Source organism: Erithacus rubecula, assembly GCF_903797595.1.
Source record: "Erithacus rubecula genome assembly, contig: SUPER_Z_unloc_2, whole genome shotgun sequence".
NCBI lineage: Eukaryota > Metazoa > Chordata > Aves > Passeriformes > Muscicapidae > Erithacus > Erithacus rubecula.
The window spans coordinates 8,232,714-8,253,320 of record NW_027635860.1 but is presented as its reverse complement, the minus strand read 5'-3'; the positions used below and the strand labels follow the sequence as shown (position 1 = coordinate 8,253,320).

Below are 20,607 nucleotides of genomic sequence, written 5' to 3'. Positions count from 1 at the left end.
TGGTCCAGCCTCCCTGCTCAAGCCAGGCCACCCCAGAGCACATGGCACACAATTGAGTCCAGACAGTTCTTGATTATCTCCAGTGAGGGAGACTCCACAGCTTCTCTGGACAATCTGTTCCAGCACTGGGTCACACACAAAGTAAAGAAGTTCATCCTCATATTCAAATGAAACTTCCTGGGCATCAATTTGTGCTCATTGCCTCTTGTTCTATTGCTCAGCACCACCAAGCAGAGCCTGGATCCATCCTCTGACACCTCCCTTCAGAAACTGACAGACATCAATGAGGACTCCTCTCAATCACCTCCTCTCGAGGCTGAACAGGCCCAAATCTGTAAGCCTTTCCTCACAAGTGAGGTGCTCCAGTTCCTTAATCATCTTTGTAGCCCCCTGCTAGTGACAGGTCTGCCACTAGATCATGCACCAATTCTTACTGCTTACTGTTGTCTCCCCGTTAAAACAAGTTTTAGAAAAATGAATAAGTACTACTATAATTAACTACTTCCTTTGAAATATCTATTTTGGTCAAATCGGTTTCCTTGTTTCTTAAATCCTATATTCTGACAGGAAGAAAGCCACACTTTTCAACAGTAAACAAACTTTAAAGTGCCCACCACTGCATGTCTAGCTAATGAGCCAAGAATGTGGGATTGCAATAGTTGTTTGAAAACTATCCTTATGAGAACAAGCCACAGTGCCCAATGTGGGAAGAGAATGTCCCTTCAGAAACAAAGAACAGTGTCTTCAGCAAGTCTTCTCCGTCCATAAACCACATGAAATGTCATTGTAATACAGAAATTTAAGTCCATAAAAGGACAACATTGGCAAAAGCTATTCAAAGTTGTATACATGACACATACAGAATTTGTGTGGCAGTGGCATTATTTAAAGGCCCACTGTCTCATGGGTAAAATCTTGTTTCTTTTTCATGCTATATTGAAGGAGATGTATAGGATAGTGTCTTGGGGTCTTCACACTGATTTTCCACTCCAACAAAAAAACAAACGAAACCCTACATCTTTATTGGGAAAAGAATTTATGTCAGAAAAAAAGCAAATATCTAAGTCAGAAAGAAGATACAAGTTACCTCAAGTTTATTATATTTCTGAACAGAAAGCTCTTCAAAGTTTTTTCCCATTTCCTGTTTTCGCTTGTTCAGACAACACAAACCACAGTAGTAAGTATCAATTGCACAACAACATTTTTAAGCAGTAAAGGGTTGTATAAATTGCCTCTCATAAAACAGAAAGGCAGCTTGCCACACACATTCCCCAAACAGTCTTTTTTTCACAAATAATTTCAGCTGTAAGGTAACTGAAATAAAAAGAGAAGTTGTATTTCAGTACTCCACAGATACAGTGATTCTAAGTACAGTAAGCCCTTGTGTCACTTTAACTATTAAAAGAAAAAAAAAAAATAAGATACAGAAAGTCCAGCAATGTAGTCAAAGTAATCCAGGAAGCTACTTCAAAACAACATGAAGCTTAGCTGAAAACCTGCACCCTCAGGGTCAAAATAACCCCAGTATGATTTAACCTGTTCATCAGTGACTTGGACAAAGAGGCAGATGCCTCCTCAGCAGGTCACTGGTGACACAAAGCTGGGAGCAGTGGCCAACACCCCAGACAGCTGTGCAGCCTTTCAGAAAGGCCTTGGAGAGATGATCAGAGAGGAACCTTCTGAAATTCAGTAAAGGCAAATGCAGGGTCCTGCACTGGGGGGGAAAAAGACCAGGCACCAGCACAGGCTGAAGCTGATCTGCTGGAAAGCAACTTGGTGGAGAAGGACCTTGGGATCCTAGTGGACAACAAAGTGCCCATGAGCTAGCAGTGTGCCCTGGTGGCCAAGAAAGCCAATGGTGTTTTGGGGTGCAAGCCCTCTACTGGCCAGGACTCCTGCCCCTCTGCTCAGATGTAGTGAAGTCTAGCCAAGTTATTAAGGGGATTAGGGAAATGGAGTACCCCTCATACAAGGAAAGGCAGAGAGAGCTGGGCCTGTTCAGCCTCTAGAGGAGATGACAGACAGGTGCTCATCATTGTCTGTGAGTGTCTGAAGGGAGAGAAGAGGGTGGATCCAGGCTCTGCTCAGGGCTGCTGAGCAATAGGACAAGATGCAATGGGCACAAACTGATGCACAGGAAGTTCCACTTGAACATAAGGAATAGTTTCCTTACCGTGCAGGTGACCAGCATGGGTTGCCAAGAAAGGTGTCTCCCTCAAGGGAGATATTCACGAACCATCTGGACACAGTACTGCACCATGTGCTCTGGGGATGATCTGGCTTGAGCAGGGAGGTTGGACCAGACATCCCCCTGTGGTCCCATCAATCTGTACCCACTATTTGATTCTGATTCTGTACATGCATTGTTTGGCCCATATTATGAAATATTTTCTACTTTTACAAGATATTTGGAATTTTTTCAATGTGGAGAGAAAAAAAGAAATAAAGTCTTCCAACACCAGAAATGCTTGGGCTGCTCTTAATTATATAGCCAATACCAGTATATGCACAGTACTTTTGCTAAATCACAACATCCCACTCCTAAATTTTAATACTGTAGTTTTACACCTACAGAACTAAGAAACAGGTTTTCAATGCTTCCCAATATAATTTAAGAAGCATTTAAAAATTAACATTCAAGGGTAACTTGCTAACCATTGATTAATTTCCACATTACCATTACACATCCCAAGGAAGAAAGGGTTCTTATCTTTCCCTTAGTACAAATCTGAGCAGCAAGTCTTTCTTCACTGTGCCTTCCTGTCTTACTGTAAACAGGTGGGTTTCACTGTCTTTCCTTTTGGCATCTTTGAGAGCAAGCCAAGGCACCAGAATTAAAAAGATAAGAGATAATATACTTCAAATCACATTTGTAAACAGTAAATGACAGGTGTGGGTGACCCCACCCAAATGATTTGCCACCACACCCAGTGAATAAGCCCATCAGCTGTTTTTCCACTAAAGCAATCAGCAATTAAGTATTTAACAAATTTTTAGCGATAACGTTTAAATGGTGGGATTTCCCATTATCATAGAGGGAATAATTATATAGCACTGCCAGCAGGACTGGGATTTTCACCAGAGCAGGTCTGCACTAGCAGCCTCCCTATGCTGTGGATCATCCCACCACATGCAGGCAGAGCCCTGCAGCAAGGATGCAGGGCATCACCAGCAGATGGAATTCTTCCAGTTCAGTGACATCTTCTCCCCAAGGTACATTAACACTCCTCTACTATAGCTGCATACACACAAAGGCTTTTGCCCACAGAAAAGGGATTTCTTCCTTCCTCCGTGCTTTAAGGCAATGTAAGTCAGCCTAAAACTCTGTAGGTTGTACCACATGCAGACCCACTGAAGCATGAGTACAGCCACACAACAAGCAGCCCACAAACTAAAGAAGTATAACCTTTTATGCATTAGCCCATCACATTTTATGTGATACATACACAATATTTTACATCTTAATGTATGACTAATATATCGTTATGTATGTTACATAGATATCAACACTTTATACTGCTACATAAAAATATAGATCTTTGGTGTGTTTGCATATATAAAAGTGTATTCCAGGGCTTGTTTAAGAACAATTCCTGTCTCAAACACTTCATAGCCAAAAAAAAAAAAAAAAAACCAAAACAAAAAAACCCCAAAAAAAACTACAACCAAAAAAGCCAAATAGAAATTAAGCAGAAGACCATGTTTTTAAGGGCCCTTGTATAAATTACCTTATTTGCCTTGTTCTTAACTTAGATAAAATTATGTTGTGGTTTTTTTTCTTTTCTTAGGCCAAATTCTGAAGAAATAAGGAATAAACAGTAAAGTTGAAGGCAATCAGGAGAAAAGGACTGCCACAATGGAAGAGTCAGACAAGTCTTTATAGAAAAAGATGCCACAGGACAGGAAGAGTAGAGTCAGAGTCACCACAGAAAAAATTTATCCTTGCTCAGGAAAACATGTCACCACCAAAGGACTTCCCAGACTCCAAAATTAAGTAACAAATTCAGAACAAAGTCTAAGTCACAGAAAATGACCTTAAAATCTCCTGGCCCAGACAAGACAAAGGCTGGTTTTCTGAAACCATTCACATTCCTCTGTCACTGTCAGTCTAAGTCAGTTCAAGAACGAAGTTTTTCTTTAATTTTAGACAAGTACATATTGCCTTCTCTGAGTACTCAGATGCAAGCCTGAAGTCTCTAGAATGAAGCTGTCAGCACACACTGCTTCTGCTCTGCAGAAACTGCCAGCACATTTCATTTCTGCGGCAACCATAAATTCCTGCTATTACTCACCTTCTAACCTCAAATCTATGTATTTGCCTTTTTAGCTACTGTTAGCATACCACCACCATCCAACAACACTTCAAAAGCATGCTCCTACTGCACAGCTGCCAAAAACAACTAGTTCAAGCATGCACCAATTTGGAAATGACTTACAGACATTACTCTAGAGGGTTTTATTACTGACGTATGATTATCTTAAAAAGTATTTATTTTCCTTCCAGGCTCTTTTAGTCTCCAGAAATTTAACTCTTGCTGAACATGATAGAAATTATTAAGTAGCAAGGCTTTTTGGTAAATTAAAATCCAGAAGTTAAATAGAGGATTTGAAATTATACTTGCTGCCCTTTTGTCCCAGCTACTACTAACTACAAAAACACTTCAGAGACACCACAAACTGAAAAACCTGACAGTGAAAAGCATTACACCAATCTGTATTTAGTATTCCAAGCCAAGACCAGAATCTTCTATATTTTCTCCACATTCTATAACAACTTCAACAACAATTACTTCTCAACATGTATTTAAGCACTTTTGCTAATTCTTGCTTTTACTTCCTCACTACTGCTGGTCGAAAATACTCAATCTGAAGAGCCAGTTAGCCAGTTCCTTTAAAAATAGTACTAGATACTGTTTCAGGCAGGTGAGTGTTAATTTCAGTCAATTAACTCTTATACAAGACAGCAGCCTTGGAAATTCAGCAAACACTCTGAAAAAGTAAAAAAGCATGCAGTTACTAGATAACAGAAATTCTGCAACAAACTCTTATGCATTTTGAAGAGTTACAGCAAACTGTACTATGTACTGTGCAAGAGTAAGGAAAGCAAGCTTCTTGTCCAGAGTCTCTATCTCCATGAAAAGTCTGCTCCTCCATAAAAAGCACAGTAAGCAGGTTGCTGTTTCCTTGCACATTTCCAGTGTTTAACATTTACAGTACTTGTGTCCCCCTATATCTTCTTCCACCTGCATCTTCTTCCACCCCTTCCTACTCTCAGTGACTCCATCGTTGACACTGGTAGTCAGAGGTACATTTTGCCTGTGCAGTCCACACCACTCCCATCTAAGCAGAGGCAATTAGTTAACCTCAGTTTATCAGTATTTCCTTTCCAAAATCTGTATTGGGTCATTCTTTGCACTACTTTTACTGCAAAGTAGGCCAACCTGCAACTCCACATCAATCAACATATTAACTCCCGACAACTTTCTCTACTTGAACTCATATTGGGATGGGACAACTCCATGAACATAACCATCCCTTGTCCTTACTCAACTAACTTCTTCGCATTTCTCCTCGTATGCAGTCCAAGCTGAGTTTTTCTTTTGTCTGCACCAGCTAATTCACTCTCCCACCCAACTCCTTCCTCCTCTGAACATACCATATTTCCAGCTACTTTCCAGACAAGTACTGAAGGTTACATCACGTTTTATCTCAGCCTACTGAGTGTTTATCTACTCCAATTCCCCCACATCTCACTAAGTATGAAAACAAAGCACACATTTGTAAGAGAGAAAAAAAGTACGTACATCTCTTCATTTTGTCTCCCTCTACTTAATAACTTTGTTTTTATGAATACTCTATCACCATCTCCAAACAAGGTAAGCTATTCTGCCTATACACTTGATTCAAGAGAGGTGAGTTGAATAATTTTTAGAGGAATTAATACTTTCCTCTAGGATTAAATAACTTACCATCTGTGCCAGTTACATATATGAATAAACACACATACTGCTCCAACCACATTCTGCAAATTCTTGCTTTCAACTGCACTATTCCAGCATTTGTATCCAGCTTCAGTTCCTTATACTCCCCAAAACCATTCTAACTAGTCTAAAAAACCAAATCGTTTGGAGCCAAGCACACAAAATGAATCAACCAACTCTTCAATATCAAATCTTTCTATCTAACCCCGAAATCAAACTATTATCAGGCACACACATTTTTCCAAACTTATCATTCACCTCTGATGCAAAACAGACCATCTACAATTGGTCTACAGGATTCCAAGTATCCACACTACATCCCTAACACCCAGCCAGGAAAAAAATCCAGCAAGAAGTACTGACTCACATTTGATACCTGACATGCTATCTCATAAGAATCCACCTTCTCTCTGCATTCACAGTTGCAGCTGCAGATCTTCAGGTTTTAGCACCAGCTAACAATATTTTTGTTCAATAGTCATACTTTCACTCCTTTCCTGAAAGCTCTTCAGCTTCACAAATCTGTAATTGTATATGTGGTCTCACCTTTGACTTGTAGTTTAAATGCTAGATCTTGATGAGATCCACCTGAAGTTCTTTGGGGTTTTTTTGGGGCAAGATCCAAGGTGAAGGTTTTTCCATCTACCACATATGAAGCCTTGCAAGACAAGGGAGGTCTGGCCTGCAATCCAATTATTTGACTTCTGGATGTAATTTTGCCCTCTCCAGAATGACAGAATACCTTCTCCTGCAGAAAATTGCCTTGTTTAGATACTACCTTCCCTCAGATTGCTGCTTCAACATTCTCCATTTCCCATCAGTCCACAGAGAGTGGGTGTGTGGGGCTGGGGTGTCAAGAGGAAACCAAGTTTGGTTAACACCATTCTTTCATATTTACACACCTTCTCCCAGATTCTCTCTTTTGAGTATGTCAAGCTACCAATACACATCAATGCCACTTGCTTATTTTTCCTCCAAGCTTAGTGGCACCAACAGTAAAAATGTGACCACTGTTTGGGGACTGGTATTTTGAGAATACTGACTACTATGCTGACAAATACCTTTTTCCCTTGCTATCTACTTAAAACTGGTAAACTAAGTTGGGAGCCTTTGTATTCTAAATGTAGCTACCATGAATCCTAGCATAACATTAAGGTTTCTATGTGCTCTAAAATCTCAAGCATAACCCAGGATGTTGCTACACAATAGAGCTCCTACTGCCAAAGTTCAGTAATTCAGGCTTGGGGTTATGAAGTTTATGTTAAAAGTGTCTTGTGCTCACTAGATCTAATTTTATTTAATTTAAAAGAACTAGGTAATTTCCCCTCCCTGAGCACATAATGCAGATCATGGCTGAGAAGGATCTGAAGTAATGCTACAGCTGCTTAGCTCTTCCCTTGCACTAAATTCTGCATTCATTTCTGCTCTAGTCTGTATTTCTATTTTATAATGAAACATACAGCCTAGTTATTTATAGGCTTTCTAAGGATTAACTACACACTCATAAGAATAAACCCTCAAGAGGTTAACCTCATCCTTTTAAGCTTCACACACTACAATCCCAGAGATAGCTGGCAACCACAGCCAAGAGAGAAAAAATAATCCCACATCTTGGTAATCCTTTAGCCAATCACCTCATGCAACAGTGGAGAGGCCTCTTGGAGGCCAACAACTCAATCTGTCTCCGGAGCACTGTCAGTCCAAAAGATACATATTTCACTAAATCATTAGCAATCCACCTTAACAGGAAAAATAAAACATACCTGGCTTCTCAGTGTTATGCCGAAATCATGCATCAAAAATGCAGAGCTGAAGAAAGTTTCCAGCTTTCTGCTTGTATTTCTCATTCAGATATTTGCATATTCAACTCATAAAACTAGTTTACTGATTAGAAAGTAAATCTAGTGTTGTTCACATCTAGCACACCAATTTATCTGTCACTTATACTCCCTAACACGAACCTGCTATTTTCAAGACATATCACAAGAAAACAACCTCACCAAAAAAGAAGCAAATGATGAAACAAAACACAAAAAAACCTAAACCACCCACAAAGAAGCCAAAACAACCCTTCAAGTTAAACCATAATCATCTACTTAATTCTTTCATACCATGATCTAGATTCTTCCTTAACCACAGAAGTGGACACTGCCTGCAGTTGCAGCAATGCCAAGGAGTTAATGGGGGCACTTATCCTTTTAGTTAGGGTTTCTGCCTTGTTCATTATTTACCTAGCAAAATTGCTACTTCATTCTACTCTGATATAACATTAAATGGTGCTATTTAAAAAAAGAAAAAAAAATTGCAAGGATATCATTTAGCCACACTGCTAGTGTGTAAAAGTAAAAGTCTTCAAGAACATGTAGGGGAAGTGTAAGGCTAGGAGTATGATTGTTAATAACCAAACATCATCCAGGGTTTTTTCCTGAAGTAAGAATTTTAATCAACATAGAGGATTAGCACTGCTGGCAAGCTCACCAAGTACAACAATATTACTTTCTTAAAAAAATGTGTCAATTTATTCATTCCGTTTTGTGTGTGCTTAATATACACCTATTCCAAAACCCGACTTTTGATTTTGTAGGCAAATTCTCTGAAAAATCCCAGTCCTGTGAGACTGTAATTCTCTATCCTCACAGTCTGTCCTCTAATACACTTCCTTCTTTACAACAGGAAATAAAAAATATAAAGTAAATATAGCCCAAAATGATTTTGTATTTAAAAATAGTATTCCCACTAATTAAAAAGTCTTAGTTCCCTTCCAAAATTCACACATTGCACAGCAGTAACAGGAATTTCTCTAACTGAAGGAAGCCAGCTGGGGGGAGACTCTTGAATCATCTGGTGTCAGGAAACAATTTGCCCTTAAGGACAGAAAGGAAGGTGAGAAGAAACACAAATCCTGGCAAAAATGCAAAATTTTATTTAGTCAAGAGGAACCAGGCAAGTTAGCATCAGCTAGCAAAATGAAATTTCCCTCCTATCCTCAAGACCTATGACGTGAATGTATTTTAGGTAGTGTGACACCAGAAGCCCCACAATTGCATCCTCTGCTGTTACAGATTGGTCCAGCCCATTTGCACCCTGAAAAGAAGTCTGATGATCTTTCATGCCCATAATAGATGTCTAACCGTTAAATTACTATATCTTTTCTTATCTTGAAAGACACTGCACTTTAGCAGCATGGCCCTTCCATTGTTCTTTACGCTAAGTCGGGCCCCTGAACAATACTGACAGCTGCTATCAAACCGCGCCGTGCTCACCCTGGGTGCAGCTGCCGCCTGTAGGAACAGACAGGCTGCTGATGTGTCCTCCCCTCTGGGGAAAGGGCTTGACACCCTGAGTGCTCAGCGAGGGGGAGCAAAGGTCCACTGAATTGTCAGCCTGATTTTATGCTATTCAGATTTTCCAGGACATACACCATCCCTTTCAAACAAAACCAAGCATATGTCGGAGCATGAAACTTATTGTGTGGCACAAGGTAACTATTGATTAATAAGACTGTATAAGATCACTGGGACATACATCTAATTTTGGCATTATGTAAATGCATGCATCTATAAGGTCAACATATTTTGTACTCAGCATGTTAATCTTCTCACTCACAGTTTTGGATTTGTAGGGTATGGCATCATTCAGAAGTCTTTCATAAGACGCAGGAATGCATTTCTTTAGGTAAATCTTAGATAATTATAGAACAAAAACAGTAGAGCCTACTATTCCTGCTTCCAAAGAGCTTCCCTCCCTGCTCCCCCAAAAACCCTAAAGTTCTCAATTGCATGTGGTACTTGTAGATCCTATAGCTTTTAAGACTGTGTTGTGCAGACTTTAAAAAGAAACAGATTACATGTCTTGAGATAGCAAAATTTGGTTTGTCTAAATAGCAGTACTTTAAGGTAAGAAAGAATTTTAAAACATTTTAATATGTTTCCTTTTATTGCATAAACTCTTCTTTAAAACTAGTTCATAACAAAGGCTTTTCTATTCCATTTTCATCTTTAAGAAGCAATTCATTTTAAAAAATGCAAGAAAGTACTGTTCTCTAATCTTTGCTAATCGAATACCACAAAAGTACATGTGGTGTATTTCAAAGATCAAATCAGGTATTCATAAACTAATTCATTACACGAGCAAAGCATAGAGGAGATTCTGACAAATACAGATGTAATTGTGTGGGTTTCTAAGATGTGATTAGCAAATCAACTAAGTAACAGTCAAAATTTGATACGAAGGAAAAACAGCACAGATTTGAAGGGGGGGGTATGTTTATGCAAAGCTAATCTGTCAAGTGTAATAAAGCAGCTTGAATAAAATTTAAGCTGAAAATCCACTGAAGCTCCCCATTTCAGGGAGGAAAAGCTATTAAAAGGAAATGAAGGTCACCCTCCCAGTTTATTTCACCTAATTGACTGCCAATAGCTTACCACAGGCAAACCGACTGCAGATCTGCAATTGAGAAACTGATGAAAGGAGCATTTTCAAGCTGAGGCTCATTCTTTTAATCCTCCCTCACTCCTATTTTTTTTTTCCATCTCCAGTTGGGATGTAATTTTAAGCACAGATGGATTAACTGGTTCCATTGTCTGTAGACGTCATTGGACTATGGCACTGTTAATCCGTACAGCAGCATGTCTAATTATCATTACAAAGTGTCTGAGGGAACTATAAAGACCAGCAGGGCATCTTCTCACAAGCAATTAACATAAATTGATAAATGAGTAATTTGAATCCGCTCAAGGCGCTCACATATGAATAAAATCAGAAAGGACAGGTTCTTGTTTCGGCTACTTCTTTCACTTAGTCGGAAGGGCAGAAAACATGAGAAATATTCCAGACTTAGTGGCAGGGGAAATGAACTCATACAGTGGAAGGAATGTATGGTTCAAAAAGTTCATTAATACAAAGCAAATTACTTGTGATTGACAACCAGTCACAAGCAAGTAGTATTAACTTTTTTAGCATATTTAAAAGCACATTCTTGGTGAAAGGCTATTAGAACACTGTGTCAGACAATTAATACTACTTCAAAAGCAAGTGAAGTTTCTATTCAGTAGCTTGCTAATTTAAAATTCATGAAAGATTCACAAGAAAGGGAAAGAAAGAAGAATGAATAGTTGTATAAGCTCCAAGAACTCAAGTGTCACAAAAAGCATGAGGAAAAAGTATCTAGCTCAACTGACATACAATACCCATAAATAAACACGCAACTCTCCTAAAACTAAATTTCTTGCATAAAAAGTTTTGTTACATGCAGCACTGCTGGACAAAATTATGTTCTGACACAGTAAACTACTGCCTTTATCTCTGCTAAAATCTGTGTGAAGCAAAAACACTTTAGCAACACTAGGCATCAAAACATATCAGCTATCAAAACATTAAGTTTATTTTAAAAATAGCAAAGCAGTAAGGTATGAAAGCGAGTTATACACACTGTAGGAGGTAGACCTGGAAGGCCACGTACCCCGATGATGGCATTCAATTCAGCCATGGTCACTTGTTTGGCACGTTCTACAGCTTGGGCCACTTGTTGCTGATGCTGTTGAAAGAAGAAGGGGTATAAGGAAGAATTCGTTTTAAGGTTATTACCACACCATATCAAACCAGGATCACAAATACTTGAATAACCAGTTTGTCTGCAGAAGCCCACACTACCCATTGCAAGACATCTCATGTAGGTAAAAGGTAACAATGCCCTATTTTTCACTTGTTCAAAAGGAAAGAAGAAATCTGAAGGCAGCCAGCTTATCTCTTACCCTATGTCCCTTCATTATTAGTTTTCTGGCAAATTAATAATCATTTTTAATTGAGCTGACAGGAAATAATGTCAACTTTACTTTAGTTTCAATTTTAACATTTATAGACTGTGCCCACATAACAAAACCAACTTAAATCTCAAACAGTGAAAACTGACCACCGAAATCAAGAATTACAAATACTCTTTGAACAAATGTAGAATTTGAAAATAACAAGCTTCAATATATAACAGCAGCTGCCCAGAACATGCTAAAATCACATTCTCACCAAATACAGATTTACAAACTTAAACAATGTTTTGCATATGAGCTGAACAATCACCTTTGATATAAATTATGTAGAGAACATAAGCACATTTCACTAGATCTACACTTGACAACTGAATATCTAGTAAACAATCATCATGATTAGAAATGAAAGCATTTTCTTGTATTGCTACTATTTTACAGACTTCCACACTCCTCAGGCAATGAATGAGGCTGAGCCATTGTCACTAGTTTGAACTCAGATTTGTTAGACCAAATTAGCAGGGGGTTTGCACACTTCTACTATAACAGATGTTCCTTACACTTGTGTATTGTGATAAAATTAACATCTTAAAACTAGCTAATTTGCAAACAGAAAAACAACATAATTGCACTTTAACAGCTGAACAGTTTTACTTACTTCCTGAGACAAAAATGGGATGACTTGTGCACAAATTGTATTCAATCTCTTCGCGATTTCTGTCTACAGAGGAAAAGTATATTCATTAAAAACTGCATTTTAAGGGGTTGGACATATTAACTAGGCTTATATTAAGTTCAGACAGTGAAGAGAGTAACAAAAAAATTACCCATTTTTCATACTACTGCAAATATAAATACTAAATTTATAAGCCCAGACAAGGAAAGAGATTTTGTTAGCTACTCTAGGACATCTGCCATGTCTAAAGCACCTAATCTGTATACATATTTAGGCACAAATCTGGTCCTTGTATATAGTTCATTAATAAGCAGAGCATTTTTGAAATCCATTAACTCCAAGATAAAGCCTTTTAAAAGGTAGATTTATTATTACTCAAATTATCAAGCAGCGTAACATTAAGGCAACAGGCATAGAAGAAAAATGCTTCTTTCATGATCAATTTTATCTGCTTATTAGAAGGTAAAACGACAAAAATGTACCATCGGGAATACAAAAGAAATACTAAAACAGAAGTGAGGAAGAATGGAGACAGAAAGTACAGACTTCTAAAATCTGCATTGGAAGAGAATTAAAATAAGACAAACAAGGAAAAAGAATCAGATCAGAAAATGTGATAGTCTATAACGGCAAATTCGTGAAACCATGAGCAGCAGGAGAACAAGGTTAGGAATCAGTAAAGAATGAAACAATCCTTCAATGAAATCAACAGAGATTACAGCAGGACAAAAAGTTTGAGTTCCACTTTTCAACAGCTTTATATATCTTGTACTCCCTGTATCTATTTTGACATGTCAACCTAAAACTCGACTTCTGGTAGGGTAAAGGGATCTTTTTCTCTCATTACTCAGTTTTATCTGTGTTTACAGCAATTCAGACCTATGTATCTGCCCATAATTCAGAACCGCTATTATACACCTCAAAGTACCTATACAATTTCCTCAGCCATCCTTAAAAACAGCTATTTCAGTCACTGTAGCACAGTTGCACAAAAACAAAATCAGTAACCAGACAAGAACATAGCATATGTAAAAGACACTGAAAAGCTCCTGTCATTCTCTGCTGTACAATTAACTCATTAAGATATTTCTTGGTTAGTTGAGGGTTCATTTTATGTTTCAAGATAGAAAAGAAATCAGTAACTACTGTGAATCATTAGGCTTTCTATGAAATTACATGTATTAAAACTGAGCAAAGAAACTCACTTAAGCCAGACTAAAACTGCTAACTCTCTGCCAAGCCTTTTCCTGAACCTTCCCGTAATTCTGAGGGTTTTTAAGACAACACTGTGATATGTTGGTCATGTCAGTCACATAATAATTGGGATACAAAATCCACCTTCAGAGACAGGTGGTTTTGGATCTAAGTATAATTAGCAACCTTTAACACCTCCTTCCCCATTTCTGACAAACACACAGAAAATACACAATTGCATCTAGACCTGTAAAACACCTCATCTCTCTTGACAAGAAGCACTCCACCTGACCAAAGCCTGATATTTGACACCCCCAGTCTATCAAGTTTTGCAGAAGCTTCCAAAGAAGTTCTGAGATGGTTTCTTCCTAGGATTAAAAGGTTTCCTTTAACTAAGGGCAATGAAGAGACAGTTGCTTTACAGGAAATCTTTACCCCGCGCAACAAGGTGAACACATCTAAATTTTCAGGTGAACCAGCTATCATTTCATGGAGTACACAGTGGTCTTTTCTATCCTGCCTGGGCCACAACCATAAAATATCTATAATTACACATTTAGCCTTTAGTACTAACGCTACACACATAATAACAAAGTCAATACTTTGAAGTTATCAGCTTATCAGACTTAACTTTTACCAAACCTGTTGGTATCTCTCTGTTAAAGGAAAATAAAAAATCAAACACATGTTCTAATGGGCATTTTTCCATATACCTAGTATATATCTCCAGAAAGCAGAGTACATCAGCTGTGGAAAGGTAGTGTGTTCCACAGCAATCTGTTTGGCTGATGTTTAGCTAAGATGTTTAGGATCCCAGGACTTAATTGCCCTAGACCAGAGGGATTAACTTTGTTTTTCAGGCAGAAACAAGTTTGAGTCATAGCAGGTGACAAGAAGGGATAGCAAAAGAATAAAATAAGAAACGCACTTGGTTCTACTGAAAAGTTCTTTGGACTGTATGGTCTACACAAAAGTCTCCCTATTCTGAGGTAAATGCCCTTATTGTTGCTATAAGGAAACAAAATGCAATCCTATTTTTAGTATAATCGGTAAAATATGCAAGTTGTCCATATTGTCAAATTTTTGTACCTCAAGCCCCAAATATCTGAGCTACACTGCAATAACACAGCATACATGGCGTCAAACAGTCACAAAAGAATGCAGCGTAGTACATCAAGTTATAATTGCCTTCCAATGAAGGTCAGTTAGATGTTTCCTTTAATTTATTTTCTAAAAATTAGAACATAATCAACTTTCCCCTTTTCCATGCCTATCCTCTGTTAAAATTATTGTCTCAGTACTATCACACCCGATTTAGGGCCAGAACAGAAAATAAGAAGTGTATTCTTCTTAGTCTTTACCAAAGCAGGGCATCATTGATGACCATATATGAACAGCAACTTTAATTCAATTACAGTGCTAGATAAACTTAAATGTACATGCCACAAAGTTTATTTGTTGATTCTTTGCTGTTGCTACAAATGCCAGTCAAGAGACACCTACACTGAAAACTGGAATGCCTATTCTAATAATCATAAAAAAGTCTGCTTGCATTCAAAAGGCAGTTTAAGAGAGTTTTCACACACGTTTTAAAGTACTTAAAATTATTTATGTACTATGCAGTTTCATGCACCTCCTGTTTGCTGCCTTTTAATACTAATTAGAAAATATTTACATTTTCAAACACATTAAATATTTTTGTTGTCTAGCAAGTTGTGAAACTTAGGTGGTAACGCATAATTCATGAAATTTTGCTGATCAAGCATTGCAAGAGGTTGCTTTCAGAATTGAGAAAAAGGGTCATTTGTTACTTTAAATGCAAATGCAACAGTTGAATACACAATGTACATTTGCTATTTAAGGTGAAATACCCTTGAGTGCATGTGCCTGCGTCCTGCAAGTGTATACACGTTCATTCTGGAAAGCAAAAGTCCTTTCTGAAAGAGTCAAGGACAGTTTCATTAATCAAGACTAGACATCAGTAACTGAAGTCATTAGAGTAAGCCCCCAGACTCAGGGCTCATGAATTTGAAAGTCTTAAAATAAAGGTACTTATCTCCTGTTTCTAGAGGACTTCGAATACAACCTCTTACCCAAATGCTAATCTTGAGACACACAGAGAGGTCCTAAGGATAACAAAGGAAACTTTGCAGAAAGCTGCTCAAACGTAGACAAACATGACTAATTGCCATGTTCTGTGGCTCCTTGGTAAAGCAGGCTACAGAAGACTGCACCTCTCCTGAAAGTCCTCTGAGCTCTACGGCAGCTCTTAGCAAAGCATCTGAAGTGTCCTTAATTGTTTGTGTTCTTAATGCAGAGCCTCTTGAATACATTCATTTTTAATAGAGAACTTGAGTGTGAGGCCCATCAAAGAATAACAAAACTACATCATTCATTGGTTCTTGCTGCTGTAATGATTGTCTTTTGATTTATTTGCAAATGACTAGCTTGTCAGACCCCTGACTGAAGTGCTACCCTCCTTTCTGAAGTATCAATAAAAAATAACATGAAGCAATTCAGCTGCGTTTTGTAAAATTAAGTTGAGCTGATGGATTTTTTTCACTTGACTTGTGTAATTTTTTTTGCCTCTGTTCCATTCAGTTAAGGACTTAAATGTTTTGACCTAACCATTGCCAGATTCAAGTGTTTGTACTTAAGTTTGTCTTGCTCACTTGTTAAAGTGAATTCTTAACATAATGACTAAGAACAAAGCAGCCAGACTAGTTACTAAAGATGATACTCATTTAAATAAGGCATTTTACTATGCACTTAATCTTGTTTGTGGAACTGAATTTTGTTTTTCTTCTGCATTATTAGAAAAAAGTATTTTTTCACCTCTAAGTAAAATTTTCCTTTAGAATAATCTAATCCAGATAATTTTGCATTTTCATAGCCTGTACTTTCCAAACCTCCACATAAGGTATCATACCTAAATCACCACAATTTCTTGAAAACTACAGATTTTTGCAATTAAATTAAGAGGAAGTATAATACAAGTATCCAAATTCTATTTCACAGCATAACAAACACTCGTGTATTTCAGTTCTAATGTAAGAAGCCCTAGATTATGGGAAGCAGCAGTTCAACTTCTGAGTGAAGAACAGAGATCCTCTGAGGAGAATTAGTTAATCCCCTTTTAGCTTTAGAGGTTTGACAGGAGTAATTTTGGGTTTGCTCCAACCAGTATCTACCAATACATATCCCAGGAGTAACTTCAGCTATAGTATCCATGGTGATTTAAGACAAAAATTGAATCTTGCAGCACATTAGTTTAAGCAATCACTTGCGCTGCAACAGCTGTCCCATTATTATTGCTGAGACTCAAAGCTGTACAGATTTTATTTTACAAAGCAATGCCTAGCTAAAAATGTCCATTTTATGTCAGAAACTTGTTATTCTTTCCTGCATTGAACTTTCAGTATCACAAAGTTAGATCAGATCTGAAAGCACTTTCTAACCAGTTCTGAATGATGGGTTTATATATTCCTATTTATAACATTGTTATTTATGCTGTTATTTTGATCAAACTTTAAAAACCAAATTTGCAATAAATTCAGGAAAATACGTCTTAAGAACAACATGATTAAAAGTAAAGCAAAAAATACCAAAGTTCTGATAATACCAAAGAAGCATGTCAGAATTCATTCTCTTCAAGCAAAAGAATCAGAGAATCAGCCTTTAAGGGACAGAAATGACTATACTGTTAAAACATATTCACAAAAGCTTAGAATGCAAGTCTTAAGCATTCTACCTCTGCTTACACTTTTAAGACTTAGAAAGCCAAGTGCAACACTGAATTCCTCCTGGAAGGACAAAATGGACTTCCTGCCATTTACAGCATGTAACACAGTAATCCACTGGGGAGAAAAGGTCACTGTTGCACTTTTGGTCATTACTGAATCATTTGAGATTATCTGTGGTGGAGATGAGAAGAAAATCGAAGCCTATGAGAATGCTGCAAATGGCTTGACCTCAGCCCAGTTTTCATCTCCATCTGTCTGGAAGGCATGTGAATAAAAGCCCTCTTTATGGGGCATGCTTTACTATTTTTTTTTAATCCCTGCTGCAAGCCAGAAATTCTAATATCCAAAGACTTGTGAAATGCAGTCAGAAACCGTATATTTCAGTCTTGTGCTGAAGTATAATATCTGCTTAGTGTTTTAACTTTTCCAACAGTCATTGAAATAAGCAGTGTACTTAAATGACAAAGCTTTTATTCTTTTTGTGATCAAGATCTTCAAAAACAACAGAAAGGACACACATTCAGAGAGCAATGACAGAAAGACATATTTCACTGTGCTTAACTTTCCGCATGCTTTGTTAGTACTTGCTATGGCAAGACTCTAGCACATCCAAATTTTTTTTGCTACGAATTCAGGGGATGGGGAGATGTTGGAGTTATAATTAAATCTCAAATCTTAAACACTCAAAAGCTTAAAATGATTAAGGCTAGCATTCTGTGAACTTTGCTATTCATGAGTTATTGAATCCAGGTTGAGCACAGAGATATGCATATATTATGAATGCCCTTTTATTTAAAATTAATACACTACATTCATTTTGGCAATGGCCACAAAAGAAAAAAATAAAAATAAAGGCAACATGCCATTTAAAAGTTTAGGCCCCCATAGTATATCAATGTCAAACAACAGCGTGTCAAGCTAAGATTCAATTCAGGTAAGTGCCACTGCCAAATTTTCTTGTTCCCAGACGTGCTTTAAGATTATTTTATTGCTTAAAATTTAATTTGTTCCAACTTGCATTTCCATGACAACGTTGGCTAACCCTGCAAATCATTTGGGTAATTGGATATCTTATCTTTCTATTGCTCTCAAATCCAATGATTCTGGAAGAACTGCAGCAGCCAATCAAATTTACAGGCCTCCTGAGTAATAGACTTGCACAAGTAGCCACATCCATCTCCCCTTTACTGCCGTATTAACCAACCCGTGACAAACTGCGGAAGTCGACCTTCCAACTGTATTTTAAATTATAAACACTGTCATCACTAATACTCTCACCAATAGGAAGGAATGGGAAGGTTTATTCTCAACAGATACTTGATATTCAATCTGACAAGAAGCAATGGGTAGCATTCATTTCAGCAACAGAAATAATTTCTCTATTTTGGGCATGAACTTCAGTTTAGCATGACATGTAATTAATAAACACTGTTTTCCTTCTGCCCTGCATTTGGACTACTCATTTTAATTGTGAGATCACCCACAAGATGATATTAAAATCCCAGAAGACTGGGATGAAAAATCTTTAGCAATGGAAAAAAAACAAAACACCACCATATCGCAAGTGGGAGTGGGGAAAGGAAGAAGTAGGAAAAATATTAACAGAATAAAAATTCAACATTATAAAGCCACAGAATGCTACATAGTTTCCAAAGTGAAATTAAAGGGATTTAATACCTAAAGGACCTAAACTACTTTTATCTGAATCCTCTTAGATGTTTGTTTAAATTACAGAAAGGTCACATTAATTTAAACATAAGCTACATATGATGCACAAGGCATCATACACTTGCCAAATATCTACTACAGATTTGGATCCCATTCAAGTGTAAAGTGACTGGATATATTTCAGATGTCTAATTTCAATGCTTTATAATAATAGAGAGAAGCTGTAACCCTCAATGAAGCACTGTACACAACTGCCCATCCCATTTACAGCTGTAAATCCTGTTGAAACAAAGCCATCTGGCAACGCAGACTCTGTTGTCAGGATGTCGAAGTGCTCCTTTCACATATCTTCACTATGTCAAGACTCTTCTTAGACTTGGCTAAAGAGGGCAGTTACCACGTTTCTCCTTTAATCTAACTTCAGCCCATCTTGCTTAAGCACTCACAACTACAAAAGGTGTGTTTATCTAAATTTTAGTTCCATTGTTTAGTTTCCAAGCCTAAGCTAACCTTAAATACACACAGAGGTATTTAAATCTCCTAAGTGAGCATACAGCTTTGTTTTACTTTCAAGCTGTTTTCCAGGACACAGAGTTCCCACTTTTATTTAGATTCCAAGAGATGCTGAGTGAATCAAAGGCTGACTCGAATCCAGAAGAGGTCTTTGCCACCTTTGCCTCCAGGGACATTATTTCTTTGAACCATACTGCAGACACCTAGAGACCTGCCAAACATCTCAACAACTAGTCAGGCAGAAAACGTTTCTATAATACAAAGTGGGAAAGAACCAGCTCAGTAGATCACTACATCAGGGAGCTAAATAAACTCACCTAGTAGGAGAGCAGACCAAAGTATCAGGAGAACCACAATAGGAGCAGAGGTTTTTGGGAGAAACATAAGCTATCAATGAGTTTCCTTCTCAACTGACTACACTTCAAAGTAAGTTACTACTCTGTAAGTACCATGGTCTCCAAAATTATCCAGCACACCTTGCAGTATTATCTTTAAGGTCACTAAGAACTTGATTTATTCTGGACAACAGAGCAACACTGCACTACACAGTAACAAGGAGGAGACATAGAGAATAGAAAAATAAAAGAGCACAACAAGTGTAACTAACTGCTACACTACTACCAGGAAAGGGCACCAGTGGCTCTTAATTTAGTTTAGAATGTTATTTTAAAACTGCTTTCTATTTTGCTCTCACTCCCATAAGCCACATTGGAATTTCTGCAAATATCTTTTCAGTACTTGTCACAATGAGCCACTTGATTGGGATGGCAATAGAAAGTCAAAGTTTTACACTGCTGAAGAAGTACCTGGAACAATTTCTAAAAAATTAGAGCATTAAGTTCCTCAAACCAAGCACATACATTTACATCATTCAAGTCAATAACAAAGCTCCCAGTTGGACTCTGTCCTTATCAACATTCAAGTAAGACTGCAAGAGCAGTAGGACTAGAATTTATTTACCAGAACAATAAGCATGCCATTTACAAAAGGGAAATATTAAGACAAATATTGGGAGGAAAAACTAATTGCTATGCTACAATCAGACTTTAGCAATAACTACCAAATTAACC

The 20,607-nt window shown here is 37.6% G+C and overlaps 1 protein-coding gene across 5 annotated transcripts in view; it reads right to left on the bottom strand.

The window, feature by feature from the left end:
• The window catches only part of TLE1 (TLE family member 1, transcriptional corepressor), a 72,237-nt gene that overhangs the window by 36,697 nt on the left and 14,933 nt on the right, over nt 1–20,607 (bottom strand). For 3 of the 5 annotated variants that reach the window (XM_079331065.1, XM_079331061.1, XM_079331062.1), the window contains exons 5-6: nt 12,402–12,464; nt 11,413–11,517 (exon numbers count right to left, since the gene is read on the bottom strand). In XM_079331065.1, coding sequence (XP_079187191.1) covers nt 11,413–11,517; nt 12,402–12,464 — 168 coding nt within the window. The remainder of the gene's footprint in view (nt 1–11,412; nt 11,518–12,401; nt 12,465–20,607) is intronic. The other 2 variants (XM_079331063.1, XM_079331064.1) reach the window with 1 other exon arrangement.